The sequence below is a fragment of the Pteropus alecto genome, unplaced genomic scaffold (genome assembly GCF_000325575.1).
Source record: "Pteropus alecto unplaced genomic scaffold, ASM32557v1 scaffold40, whole genome shotgun sequence".
NCBI lineage: Eukaryota > Metazoa > Chordata > Mammalia > Chiroptera > Pteropodidae > Pteropus > Pteropus alecto.
In genome coordinates, this window is record NW_006431919.1 from 19,907,146 (window position 1) to 19,922,237 (window position 15,092).

General features: G+C 43.8%; 1 protein-coding gene across 5 annotated transcripts in view; it reads right to left on the reverse strand.

The window, feature by feature from the left end:
* The window catches only part of LOC102879468 (radial spoke head 10 homolog B), a 34,716-nt gene that overhangs the window by 12,332 nt on the left and 7,292 nt on the right, over nucleotides 1–15,092 (reverse strand). For all 5 annotated transcript variants that reach the window (XM_015585159.2, XM_015585161.2, XM_025043104.1 and 2 more), the window contains exons 5-14: nucleotides 13,983–14,156; nucleotides 12,496–12,581; nucleotides 11,731–11,851; nucleotides 9,498–9,674; nucleotides 8,404–8,563; nucleotides 8,034–8,155; nucleotides 6,275–6,464; nucleotides 5,423–5,537; nucleotides 4,330–4,409; nucleotides 4,083–4,231 (exon numbers count right to left, since the gene is read on the reverse strand). In XM_015585159.2, coding sequence (XP_015440645.1) covers nucleotides 4,083–4,231; nucleotides 4,330–4,409; nucleotides 5,423–5,537; nucleotides 6,275–6,464; nucleotides 8,034–8,155; nucleotides 8,404–8,563; nucleotides 9,498–9,674; nucleotides 11,731–11,851; nucleotides 12,496–12,581; nucleotides 13,983–14,156 — 1,374 coding nt within the window. The remainder of the gene's footprint in view (nucleotides 1–4,082; nucleotides 4,232–4,329; nucleotides 4,410–5,422; nucleotides 5,538–6,274; nucleotides 6,465–8,033; nucleotides 8,156–8,403; nucleotides 8,564–9,497; nucleotides 9,675–11,730; nucleotides 11,852–12,495; nucleotides 12,582–13,982; nucleotides 14,157–15,092) is intronic.

Sequence of the window (15,092 nt, forward strand, 5' to 3'; positions counted from 1 at the left end):
CGTGAAGCTCCTCCCTCCTCGCTGATCCCCCCAACTCTGCTCTGAGAAGTGTGAAAACCAGGTTCATATCCCCCAGGAGCTAGGAGTGAGCAGAAATCTTCTCGAAAACCTAACCGTCCGAGAGAAAAGATCTCAGGAGGAATCATTGGCTACGGAGGAGCAGGGGAGCGCTGGGGCGTTTCCTGGCTCGGTTCCTCCGTGTGACAAGTGCCATTCTTCTTCAAGTCAGCTTTACAGTGCCACAGTCCTACATGTGAGTGGACAGCAAGGCTCACCTTGTTCTAGGGAAAGCTTTCATGCAATGGCGAGGAAACAAAAACCAGGGTTTGGGGGAACAGAGGGGATGAAAAGAAATTCCACTGAGCTCCCCTCCCCCAAGGCATTCATTCCCTCAGGGGAGTAAGCGAGGACATCCAGAGTTTTTTTAAACAATGCTTAAAAAAGAACAAAAAAGGAGAGCTTTTGGAAATTAGAAATACAGTAGCAGAAATGACACATTCAATAGAAGTGTTGGCAGATATCACAGAAACTCTCCTAAAGAAGAAAAAGACAATAATATGGATGATCGGAGAGAAAAGACTGAAATAAAATGAATATTGGTCCAGGAAGTCAGACACCCAAGTTCCAGAAAAAGAGGGTGGAGAAAACGGGCTGGAAACATTGAACAAGCGATTCAAGGACGTTTCGCAGGACTGAAGGCCGCGAAAGCTCACACCATAAGTGTCAAAAGGCCAACGCCAAAGCCTCATTGCTGTGAAATTTTAGAACGAAGATAAAAGTAGATTATAAAATATTTCAGCAAAGAAAAAAAGTCACATCAAAATGATGGGGAAGCAACAGGAATCAGGACAGTGTGGTACAAGGGTAAACGTAAACAAACTCGAAAGTCCAGAAATAAACCTATACATCTGTGTCAACTCATATTTGACAAGGATGTCAGCACTGTTCAGTGTGGGGGGGCGGGGAGTCTTTTCAACAAACAGTGCTGGGACACTGAGTGTTCACGTGCCAAAGAAATAAGCTGGACCCCTACATCATACCATAGAGAGAGAGAAGCAATGTAAAGTGCAGGGAAAACACACACACACACACACACACACACTCAAAATGGATCAAAGATCTGAAAGATGAAACTATAAAACTTGAAGGAAAAAATAGGGGTTCATCTTCAAAACCTTGGATGTGGGAATGGATTCTTAGACACAACACCAAAGCTCGAGGGACAAAAGATAAAATAAATCAGACTTTATCAAAAGCCAGCAAAAACATAAGGTTTAAGCAAGACTGAGTCTTACAACATAGTCACATGTCCAGGTTTCAAGAGCAAATCCCTGATTAATTATGCCAAGAACCAGGAAGATCTCAAATGGAATGAGAAAGACAATAGCTGCCAGCACCGAGATGACAGAGGTGACTGAATTAACCGATGAAGATTTTAAAACAGTCATAAAAATGCTGAAATAAGCAATTACAGACATGCTAGGGAAAAAAAAAAATGGAAGAGCTCAGCAAAGAAATAGAAGAAATAATCAAGTAGAAATTTTAGAACAGAAAAATACAACCATTAAGTTAAAAACTCAATGGATGGGCTCAACGGCATAATAAGGGGACAAGAGAAAGAATCCAGGAACTTAATAATAGAATAGAAATTATCCAATCTGAACGACAGAAAGAAAACACAAAAAAAATATTCAGACTCAGGAACCCGTGAGCTTGTAAGAAAAAACCTAACGTTCATGTCATCACAGTCCCAGAGGAGAGAAGAAAGAAGGTGGGGTTGAAAAAGTACATGAATAAATAATGACTGAAAACATCTCAAATTTGATAAAAACACAAACCCACAGATCCAAGAATTTGAGTGAATAAACCCCACAGAAGATAAGCCCAAAGAAATTTACACCAAGACATATCATAGTCACACTTCTGAAAACTAAGGACAAAGAAAAATCTTGAAAGAAGCGAGACTGAAACCACATCTTACCTCTAATGGAAAAAATTCAGACGACAGATTTCTCCTGAGAAACCATGGCAACCAGAAGGAAGTGGCACAGCATTTTTCAAGTGCCCAAAGAGGACTGTTGGCTCTGATAAGTCTAATATATCTATTTATAGACAGATATTTTTAAAAACCACTATTAGGTAAACCAAAGTGAAATTTGAAAAAAATTTTCAAGTAACTCACAGGAAGACGAGAAAAAGAAAAATGAAAAACAACAAACCAAAAAAATCTAAAACTGAAGCGGCAGACTTAACACCTAACATATCAATAAACATGAAATGTAAATGGTCTAAATACACCAATTAAAGGAGAGATATTGGCCAGTATTGTGGCGGGAATATAAAGTGGTCTGGCCACTCTGGAAAATAGTTTGACAGTTTTTTAAAAATTAAACAAATACTCATTATGTAAGCCAACAACTACAATCTTAGACATTTATCTCAGAGAAATGAAAGCAATGGCCAGAGAAAAATCTGTACACCGTCGTTCATACTATCTTTATTCATTACAGCCACAAACTATATACAACCCAAATGTCCATCAACAGGTGAATGGATAAACAAAAAATCATGGCATATCCATCAAATGGAATGCTATCAGCAATAAAAAGGAACTATTGATACATGCAACGTGGATGGGTCTCAAAATATGCTGAGTAAGAGAAGCACAGAAAAAAATGGAAAATCGTAAAAGAAATAGAGGATACAGTGTTGTAAACTCTAAAATATTTTAGCTAGAGTCCCAGAGAGAAAAAAAATGGTTCAGAAGCCATGACTAAAGAAGTAACGGTGGAAGAAATTTTAAACTGATCAACGACATCGATCCATAGATTCGAGGTAACAGGTGCTGACTTGAAGAGACTCTTACTGGCCAAAGATGGGAAAATGTGACTATCAGAAAAGAAATGACTGCAATCGATTGATTGAAACACACCAAATATGTATAAATCCAGGAGTTAATGATATATTTTAAAGCTCATCAATCACTTTTGAAGAACATCAAATCATTTTCTGAAGATAAAAGAGAAAAAAGTCAAACATTTACCCCTCCTTTCCCGTATGAACTATATTTCAGAGTAATCAAGTAGCTGATGATGTAAATGTCTTTCAATAAGATTCACAGCTAATAAATGCAGAAGGAATGCTAGAATTAGCAAATTACTATCGTGGGGCCCTCAGTGAAATAACGGATGTCAGCAATGACCGTCAGGGGCTGCTCGACAAGGTTTAGGGGGAAGGTTTAACGGAAGGACCGTGCGGACACCACACACGTCAGCGTTCCTGACGTGCTGTGACAGGGGTACACAGCACCACCTGGGCTCTGTCAGAGAGGAAAAAACAATGGAAACTAGTCAAGCCGCTAACTCTTAACTACTGTTTTAATAGAAATATGGGGAAAAGAGAAACACGTTCACTCTGAGGATACGGCCAACCTAAACTGGATGTCTGACCAATCTATAGGGACAAACGACCTCATTTCTTCAATAACGAGACCAGGAAGAACGGGAGAAAGTGAACAAATCCACAGCTGTATAATATTCCACCCCCCAATACATTTAAAAAAAACCGTTTTCCTATAGTTAGACACTAGGTTATTGTCAATTTTTCATAAGTATACAACACTGTTAATTTTCTCAAAACATTTCTTAAATTTCTTCATACTATCCCCTATTAGCACTGAGTTCTTTGATCATTTATCTTCCCACAAGTATGAAAAATACCATGAAACAAAACTACCAATAGTTAATATGAGATAATTGTATAAAACAGACATCCTCACTGTTTTCCACACTAGTAACTTTTTAAATTACTTTGATGAATGATAATCTCTAAACATGACATTCATCCCCCCTCTTTAAGTGGCAAGGTCTGCGTCAGTAAAGATACCAGAGGCCCGCCAGCTGTACCCCTCCCCTAACTGGGGGACGCAGGGGCAGGCGCGACCCCCGTTTCCACCCTTCCGCCACCATAGACCACTGGAACTACATTTGCCAAAAGAGGCCCAGTAAACATGAATATTTTGCCTTTAATTAAAATCAAAACGCCCATAAATATAAAACCAAGTATCGATCGCGAGCGCTTACTTTCAGCATCCAGAGGAAGTGTCTCATCTTCATCGTAAGCTCGTGGGGAGGAGCCGGATTCGGTCTGCAGTAAGCCGTGTAAATCTCCCAGCACTTATCAACATAATTCATCAAATAGAGTGCCTGCTGTTGCCCGTTGAAAAAATTGCCTAGAAATGGGATGAATGAATAGATACTCAAAAAGTAATTACAAAATTCTATTTGGAAAAAACAGCGGTAAATGTAACCTTGCTGGTTCGGTGCTTACCTTTCACGCGGCAGGCATTTGGATGAATGTTCTCGGCCATCAGTTTTGTGAAACACAAAAACAGCGATGGGCTTCTGTTCCTGCGATTGCAAAGATATCGCAGTCACTCCTCCCTCCAGAAGGTGGGATGCAGGTCACCTCCTGGAGTGTGGGGGAGACTCAGCAACTGGCTTCCAACGGGTAGAGTATAGAGAGGAAAGAATAGGAAGTTTATAGGAGAACCCTGGCTGACGCCACGTTAAGCAGGGACCAAGGCTAATACCACCAGTAATAAGATAGATCGACGTCACATACCCTGATACGAAGTGACGAGAAGGGCACCCCCCCTCCTTGGTATTCTTCCCCTAAACCCGCAGTAACCTCAGTGTAATAATGCGAAAGCAGACCAAAATCAAGGGACATTTCACAGAATAACTGATCGATATTCTTCAAAAGCATCAAAGTCATAAAAGACAAAGTCTGAGAAACTATCACGGGTTGTAGGGGACTGAGATGTGACAACTACCTTCAATGCGGGATCCTGGATTAGATCTTGAAACAGAAAAGGGACATCGGTGGGAAAACTCAGGAAACCCTAATAAAGTCTGTAATTTAGTTAATGGCGTTATGGCCACGTTAGTTCCTTAGTTCTGATAAGTACCGTGGTTCTGTAAGGTGCTACCGGGGCGAAGGGTGTGTGTAAGGAACTCTACTCACTTGGCAGTACTTCTGTAAATCAAAAATGCTTTCAAAATGAAAAGGTTTTAAAAAGATACAATATCAGTTTTGCTCCAAAAAAGACAGGAGGACATCCTGGCCTAAGGAAGAGTTGGTTGTGGCTGTTTCTGAGTAAAAACCCTGAGACCTATTTGCCGCGCTGAAACATGACTCGGATCTGAAGGGCTTTGGGAATTTTAAGCTTGTGTCGCATGGTTTTGCGGTTCATGTTCATGGAAAACTTTTGTTTCTAGTCTTTCGTTTCAAGAGTATGTAAAAATTACGATGAACGCCCGCCCAAGGAAAGAGGACATTATAGTCAGACTGAGGGCTAGCTCTGCCCCCATCCCGTCACGGGGCTGGGGGCGTGGGGGGCGTGTCCAGAAGTCGTACTCACTGGTATTCTTTGTGATGAATGTGGTAAGCCAACTGCAGGAGGTAATTCAGGAATGTTCTCAAAAGTATCGTCGTATATGGAGAATGAATTTCTTCAACTGGTATGTTCATACTGGCTAGAATAAGAAAACCGGAGAGGTTGCCTGCTGTTTTCTAGAAACTTTTCTTTTAGTTGTTCCTGGTGTGCAATTCAAAGAACTGAATCCAATAGAGTACTTTTTTCCCCTCAAGAACACTCTGAACGGTACATATGCGTCCACCTAAAAATTAAGCACCACGCGCAAGACCTTCATCGCTTCACGAGAAACTTTCACGAGCCTGTGTCTCTGTTTTTCAGAGTGGTCCGGGCCACGGTTTGATTCATGCTGCCGATTCTACGTACATTCTAAGTGGAGTCTGTTTCAAACGCTTAAATTTGATGTAAACAGGTATTAGTTCTAATATTTTACTTTCCAAGTAGATACTTTGAGGCTTTTCGGTCCTGCCGCCCAGAATTCAACTGAAAGGAGCAAAACCTTCAAAGTCATTCAATCTATGGCATGAATTTTCTAACTTGAAATCAAGACCAAGCCCAAGGCTACCTAAGGCCTTTTTCAGGCTATTCCACCCTCTCCCTGACCCTCTCTGCTTCTGACCTGACAATTTAGGGTGTTTTTACTATAGATCAGGGCTAGGCAAACTTCTCTGCCAAGGGCCAGGCAGTAAATATTTTAGGCTTTGCGGGCCAGAAAATCTCTGTCACAATCCAGTGTTGCAGGGCCGAAGCAGCCACAGACAGGATGTGAACAAACGGGCATGGCCGCATTTCAATCAAACTTTATTTACAAGATCCCAAAGGACCTGGATTACTCACCGCTTAATACCCTGTCCATATCAGCAAGAGTTATTTTATGGTGATGAAACTTGCAATCTTTTAGAAACCTCCAGAAGTGAAGCTTTGTCATCAGAAAGGTGTTATCCAGCGAGCGATCGCATCCTAGGCTGCTGTAAAAGCTATAGATTCTCCTTAATTCTGTAATATTTCTTAAGACAGCATATTCTACCTGAAAAGAGAAAGCCGGGCATCTCTTACTCTCACCCAGTGAGAACAAAAGCAAAAGAAACACCTGTTTTCTACATCAAATGAGATAACATGCGAAGTAATAGTATTTACCTCTGTAAGAGCTCAGTAAATGTTACTGACCCATCCACAGGTCAATAAAGTGCAGTTTCTGAATTATAGTAAAAAACGCGCTGGTAGCTAGACAATGCAATTCTTGGTGCTATGTGATAGTTTCCTATGTGAACGGCAGGCCCCGACCCTGCTTAGCTTCCGGGACCAGATGGGATCAGGCTTGTTCAGGGGGGCGTGGCCGTAGACTGAACATTTTTAAAGGGATTCCTAAAGTATGGAATTGCAGAATCTTTCACTTTCTGTGTCATATATTTCTGTGTGAATTTTTGTGAGCACATGAGTGACTTTTGCACTTATAAAACAGGATATGTTTTATAATAGAGTTTTTAAAAGACCCATGTTTTGGCATAGAAAGAACTCTAATGTAGAAAATGAATGATATGCAAGTAAAACAAAATATATATATATATGTGTACAAATATCTAGAATAATATAATGATCCTTTTTTTGGTAAATCAATATGTATGTTTATTCATTTGAAAATTATATTGTAGGAGAATACTTAATGGCTCTGAATAGTTGTCATTAACTACTACATGCAGATAGACAGATTATATGAACAGAACGATCCATTTCTAGATAGGTTTGCACAGGGAAAAAAAACTAGAAAAATGGTCACGAGATTTCGTCTGGGTGGAGTTTCTCTTTTCCTGATCTGTATTTTCTAAGTATCATGTACGACTTTTGTAACTAGAGGACGTAATAAAGTTTCCTGTTTTTAACAAGAATCTTGCAGCAGATGAGGTGAGCGACAGGGTTGGCCGGGAGACAGAGGAGGGGAGGGCGGGCGATGAGGGATGACGCTTCAGAGGCCCAGAGACGGGGAGCCAGGTGAGGTGGCAGTGAGGACGGCAGCAGGGGCAGGGATGCCTTGCCCTTCTGAGGTCCCCACGGCTCTCGCCGCAGACACCGTCAATAGCAGTTTCACAGAAGAAACATACGAAGCCCCGGTCAAAGCTGGGCCAAGACACCAGAGCGTGATATGGTGGCTCTGATTTGCCGCATGCTAATCGTATGAGTTCCAGGTACAGGTAGTTTTTTTTCCTCTAAGGATTTCTAGATTCTAACAATTTCTGAGGGTTTGAAGGTCTTTGAATCCCATCAGCCCCGTGATGACGCACAGCAAAATTAATGTCCTGCGGGGGCAAGGCGGCCCCAAACTAAGCTCTCAGACAGGTCTGGGAGTGGAGGTGACTCGACCCTTTGGGCTCTGAGGCTCTGAGTGAGTCCCCAAGTCCCACCATCGAGTTTCCGTTCCCTCACAAAGCCTGCTCACTCCCAGGGTTGCCTTGCAAATTAACCGGAATGATAACGCTCAAAGCATCCGTCAGGCACGTAAAAGTCAGTCCATGAAGGCAGTCATCAGCCTTATTCTCCCAGGAGTCTGGCGAATATTTAAGCCTGTAATATAAACTGATAACAGGACAAAGGTTTTTACCTGCTTCTTTTCCTCCGGCTGGTCCTTCTTGGGGTACGTGCTCAGCAGCAAATCTAGGTCCAGCTCGATGTTCGATCCTAACACTGAATTACTTTCACTGCCATCCAGCTTTCTGATGATTTCTAGCAAATAAAGGCAGATATAGGGGATAACTGTGAAAAGCACTGTTCAAATTTCTCCAGCGTTACGTTATGTCAAAATAATTTTCCACACAAGTGTGACACGAGCGTATTCAGGAAAAAAACCTACTGAGAAAGCAGTTGCTCATGGGAAATTCCTGTTTTCTGAAGTATCAGGTATGTTTTGATAGCTGGATACCACAGATAATATAGATTAATTTACTTTCTACCGACAGGTGAACACTCCCTACCAGCACTGGTGGAAGATGCTAGACACTGGCTCCAAGAGGCAGGTTCTGAGGACAGGTCTGGATAATCTATCGGTTCAGCGTCGAGGTTTGGGAACTCCACTATGTGGTCGTTGGCAAACAGGCCGTCATACACACGCCCGTTCTTGAACGTCAGTCGGCCCTGCAGAGAGAAACGTGACTTTGGAAGGGCAGGAAAAGTTCTCTTAGAAAACCGTTGGTAAGCGTACATGGACAGCGTTTTCAAGGGTTTGGGGGTTTTGTTTTTAAGATATGCACTCAGTCCACAGGTAATCGGCTTCCCGGAGTCTCGTGTCCCTGTGTAAACCCTCTCTCCTCCTCCACCTCCTGATTCTCCTTCTCTCTCTCCTCTCCTCCCCTCCTCTCTTCTCGCTGTATCTGCCCCACGTCCTCTCCCCAACTTTAAGCACCCGTAGGTCACAGAATGTATATTAAACTACGCTAGCGACCAGCAGAATGCCCATCACGGTCTAGGGATTCTCTTGAGATTTGTCAAACCCAGGCCAATAGTGAGTCTGAGTCGGAGACGGGCAAATGACCCAGTTCAGCTCAGTGACATTCAAGACATTTGCGGAAAGCTTCTCGAGAAAGTTTCTTCTCTCCTTCTACTTGGCGCGGTGTGTGGATGTGAAGTCTGGAAGCACAGCAGCCATACTGCGATCATGAGGGAGGGGCAGCATCAGGGTGAAGCTGACATGGCAGGGGACATCATCGATACACGGAGGAAGAACCTTGACATCACCGAGCTGCTGAATCAAACCAACCCGGAAGCCCACGTTGTCATCATTCAGGGAAGATTAAGCTAGATTTCCTGTTACTTGCAACCAAAACCACCCAAACACACACACACACACACACGCACACACACACACACTCACCACAAACTAATTAAATAACCTCTAAATATACAGGAAATCGATATGTTGGCAATTATTTTAAAATTCTTAATGAAACAGTAAGTTACCCTATGCAGAACGGATAATGCGCTTTACCGGGTAGAGAACGTCACACCTTTTACCGTATTTCCAGCACTTCACCTAATCTTCAAAACACGCTCCTCACAGGGCTGCACTCACCACGCCATGCTTTCTGTTGGAGACCCATTCTCCCTCGTACATGGCCCCGCTGGCATAGTAAAACTTCCCACGGCCGTGCCGGTACCCGTTCACGAAGCTTCCTATGTACTCATTTCTCAGAGGGTACTGGGAGTTGGGGATCCGCTTCAGAAACCACGTGTGGGTTCCAAAGCCATTCTGAAAAGGAAAGAAATTTCCATGAGATATGCTCAAAGTAGCACCTCTTTTTACCTGAGCCCATTTGCAATTAAGTATGGATTAAATGCAATGACTCGTTTGAAGAGGCAGAGAACGTAGACCTTGGGGTCATACAGAACTGGGTTCAGTCTTGGCTCAGCTACTCACTAACCAGCCTTCGGACCTAAGGCAAATCATTTAAATCCTCTGGATTTCACCTGTAAAATGGAAATAACACCAACCCTGAAGGTTGGGTATAAAGATTGAAGACAGTTCATAGCAAATGCCTGGCTTGGTACTGATTATTTTCATTGTCATTTAAAATGTTATTTATTTTTAACATACAGATTGATAGAAATACCCCCTCCTCAATTCCACTGTCCAGAGTGACCACTGCTTGGGTTTGAGCATTCGTCTGTATTTTCCCCAGGCATATATTTATCATATATACTAACTCGACACATTATATGTGCATATGAATATACACACAACTTTTTCAACAATGGAATGATTCTATATATACCATTCTGTAACTTCTGGGTATACAGCAAAAAGTATTGAAAGCAGGGAATTGAACAAAGTACTAACAGAGAGCAGATATCAAAGTGAAAACTGAAAAACATCAGAGAAAATCAACTAAAACTGGCTCTTTGAGAATTTTAATGAAATCGATACATCTCTAGCAAGACTGATGAAAACACAAGTTACTAATATCAAACGAGAGGGGGGACATCCGTATGGATCCCACGTATGTTAAAATATTAAGTGAATATTCTCATCAACCTTATGCCAATAAATTTAACAATTTCTATGAAGGATCGTGTCCTTCAATAACACAAACTTCCAAAGCTTACTCAAGAAGAAATGGATAACTTGACTAGCATATTATTTATTAAAGAAATACATTTTAGTTAACATATAGTTAATTTATAGTTAATCTTCCCGCGAGGATAACTCCGGCCCAGAAGGCTTCACTGGCATATTCAGCTAACCTGATAAGGAAGAGATAATACCAATGTAACAAACTTTCAGAAAACTGAAGAAAAGAGAACACTCATTTGATGAGGCCAACATTATCCTGATGACTGAAAGCTGACAAAGAATACTATAGCTCAAAATCCCTCATGAACGGAGACACAAGAATTCTCAGCAAAGTATTAGGAAATCGAATGCATCAAGATATAAAAGAGATAATATCGTGACGAAGTTGCGTTTATCCCAGGAATGCAAGGATGGTTCAACATTTGAAAACCAATCAGTGTAATTCAACCCATCAGCAGACTAGAGGAGAAAAACCACACGATCGTCTACCTAGAAGCAGAAAAGGCATCGGACAAAAATGCAACGTCCATTCATGATAAATAAAACTGTAAGTAAATTAAAAACTAACAAAAACTTCCTCGATCTGATTGATAAAGGGCATCTATGAAAAACCTACAGCTAACATCACCCTTGATAAAAGACTGAATTCTCTCCCACCAAGATCAGGAATGATGTGAGGATATACACTGCCCACTCCTATTCAGTATCACACTGCAGCGCTTAGCCAATGAAGAGGCAAGAGAGGCAAATGGCACACAGGTTAGAAAGAGAGGTGCAAGGTGGGCTATTTACAGACAATATGATTGTCTACATAAAAAAATCTCAAAGAATCTGCAACGAAATGACTAGAACTATCATGAGTTTTGCAAGGTCCCTGGTTACCAGATTAATACACACAAGATATCATCAGAAGATCCTAGCTATACAAACTGTATGTCATTAACTACATAAAGCTTTTCTGTGCAAGCGCACAGCTTCTAATGAGTGAATCACGGTGTCGGTCCTTACGGGAGCCCTGTGCATTATGGCTTCACCAATGGCAGAACCCAGCTTGTGTGGAAGACCTCTAGAGAGAACCAAATAACAAAGCAGCACCAAGGCTGGCTGAGACCAGTGAATCCTAATTGAGTTTCTAAACTTAGCAGACCACACTCCCACCCAATAACAGATGTGCTGTGGCGCAGCGGAGCGTCCGCCTCCGCGTCCGCGCCTCCAAAGCCAGCGGGCGCGGTACCTGGATGCCTCGCTCCCACCGGCCAGTGTACTCTTCGTTAGTGGTCAGCCACCTCATCCTGCCTTCCCCGTGGCGCATGTTGTCTTCCCACTGACCCTCGTATATGTTTCCAGATTTGTAACTAGGACAAAAGAAGAAGAAGAAAAAAATTGAAAACCATCAGTTATGTCCTATGCAACATTTACCTTCAAGACTTTCTTTTAACTGTTCTAGATATCCAAGCCAAGTATTTAAATTCGATGGGTGAGCCTTGTGGTCGGTAAAAATAATCATCTTAGGGGGGAGAATTAAGCACTGAAACTTTCCGATCATTTATTAAATTGACAAAATGGGTAGGAGCAGGGATTTAAAATCTTTTTAAAAGAATTCCGTGGAGTACTATGATTAGTTAATATTTTGCCCCCAAATATTTTAATCTTTAAAATATCTGACTCTGTTAGCTCAATCTAAAATCGAGCAAATGTGTTAGCATTCTTCAGAAACTATAAAACTAATCAGAGAGCCCTGATTAACACAGAAACTGAAGAAAGGCAGTTTCTACACACCATACAGTAAAAACAGAACGATTAGACATCATTTATTACGATGCTTTCCTAAATTTTCCGTAGCATATTTTCATCGCCATGGAGATTATATTGAGGCTAATTTAAATATTCCAGCCTGCCCACGTAGACGACGTGCTCCCTGATTTCTGCAACTCACCTTTAAACAGCCTAAGTGACACCGTTTGGGCCCACATCCCAGACGAGAAGCGATGATACCTACCATCTTATTCCCCAGCCCTTTTTGATGTTGTAGACCCAGTCCCCCTCGTACCAAGAGGTACCCTCTTGATTGTAATAAATGGAGCCCTAAAACAAATAAGATCATTTTTTAAAATCCTCATAAAACAAACGCTTTTTTAAAGGTAAAGATAAAATATATATATGAATCTAAGGAGTCTAAACTATGCATTTTTATCTTATCCACTTTGGCAGCTTACTTTACTGCCTCCAAGGATAAGTGAACACGGCATAACCTGTCTTCGATCACCTGTCTTTGATGGCTCCCTCGTAAGGGACCAGCCACGGGGCAAGGTATTCAGATCTGCACCGAATGGCCTCAAATTGCTTGTTTATTCACTGATTTATCTCTGAGTGAGTGTGAGTGTGAGTGAGTGTGTGTGTGTGTGTGTGTGTGTGTGTGTGTGACTTGCAGATTTTCTCCTTCATCATCAAGCTGACCTGTTTCTTCGAGCAGCTGTAAGGTGCCTCCATCTAGAAATCACCATCCCCAACCCCTCCAATATGTCTGAGCTGATCTGCTATGAGCTAAAACAAACCAACCAACCAACAAACAAACAGAACAGAATGGAACAATTAAATCTGAGTAAAGGGATGATTATAACGGTTGAATTTTTCTTATGATATTCTCGAAAAACATTGCCGAGCATTTTATCATCCCATACAAAAACTAAACGACAGTACCAAAAACAACCACCTTGCTTAAGAGGGAATTTAAATAACCTGCATTGCCAGGAAACTGTAAAATGGTGCAGCCACTGTGGAAAAGAGTTTGACAGTTCTTCAAAGTGTTAACCGCGGAGTCACCATGTGACCCAGCGATCCCACTCCTATGTACACGCCCGAAAGAACCGAAGGACCTAGACGAGTCCTTGTCCACGTTCGTAGCAGCACTAGTCACAGGCACCAAAGGATGGAAACAGCCCACACGCCCCACAACAGATAAACGTTGTTATTATGAATAACAATTATTATTCAGCCATAAAGAGGGATGACATGCCTCCAGCCTGGGCGGGAGAAGTGGGGGATGGGGAACTGTTTCCAGGACTAGTGGCGGCAGTCAGGGACGCGTCTCGGCATCAGGGGGTCTCTCCACACGAAAGGTCGCCTCTTGTACCATTCTAGTCACGTGAAAGGTTCAGAATGGGTAAACCCGTGGAGGCTCGCAGAGACAGAAAGCAGGCGGGGGGGACTGGAAGGCGGGGGGTTGGGGCGGCACCACCTCACGGTCATGGATGCGGTTCATTCCGGAGCGCAGAAATGTTTGGGGGCCAGACAGAGCCGGTGTTTGTACGACATGGTGAATGTGCTAAATGCCGCTGACTTGCTTACGCTAGATGGTTAATATCATGGGATGCGGATTTCGCCTCGATAAACAAAACAGTGAATTTACGTCAACCGCCCGCACTTCCCACCCTCCGTGACCGTCCGTTCCTTCCCAGCCGGCCGTCGCGTGGCTGCTTCACCCACCTTCCCGTGTCTCCTGCCATGGCACCAGTGGCCGATGTAGGACACGGGCTGCGTGCTGCACTTGAACATCCCGAATCCGTTCCTCAGGCCGTTTGTCACTTCCCCTTCGTAGGTGCTGCCGTCCAGCCACGTGTACACACCGTGGTTCATGGGGATGTTCTTCACGAATTCCCCCTAAGCCAAAATGGCCATTAGAGTGACAGAAAGGCAGCAGTGGAGAGACCCCCCGACGCCGAGACGCATCCCCGACTGCCGCCACTAGTCCTGGAAACAGTTCCCCATCCCCCAGCGGCCACCCTCCCCCTTCCTCCTCTGCATGTCCCATCCAACGCCTCCACTGGGGAGAAGTCGGGACAGAAAGAAACGCCTGGAAGGCTGTATGCAGACCGAGCACTGAGCAGCAAGCAGGTGACATGCTAAAGTGGTGGCTTCCCCTGCCCCGGCCTTGGGAACTCGGATCCTTGGAACTCCCTCCGAGGACGCCAATTCCCTCGGCCAGGCTTAGTGACCGCTGGGTGCCCGAGTTCCTGCGTGGGGTTCATCAAGATGTCCTGTGGACACGTCAGTCAGTGGCCTGTCCCCCGGGCACCTTCCAGAAAATCCGCTGTGCTGAAGCCCAGGACACATGGAGCCCCTAAAGCTCAACGCTTCACGACCCAGAGCCACCCAGTTCTCTTCCAGAAGTGAACTCGCCCGAGGCAGCCAGTCAGCAGAGGAGAGAGGACGGTGTGGCAGGGCCTGCCGGCCCACGAGGCCAGCTGGCCTCCCGGGAGACGCCTCCTGACCACCGCTGTGAGGGGCCTGTGCCTGCGAGACCAGCAGGGCTGTGGGGGCGGGGGCTCCCCAAGAAAGTCTGGCCCCAAACTGTTGGGGCCCAACCCTCGGGGTCCCCAGGGCCTTGGCGGTCCCCTCCCCTCCCCTCCGTGATGGCAAGAGTCGACCTCTCTGCTCTCCCTATCCGGCTCCAGTTTGCTGCCCACGTGACCCAAACCTGCCTCGGTTTCCCTCACCTGGCTGTTATTTGAACGTGTGCTTTAAACAGCTTCACTACCACTTACAGACACCCCCAGGGGCGGCAGCTTCGCAACTGTGATTCCTAGAATAGCGGTT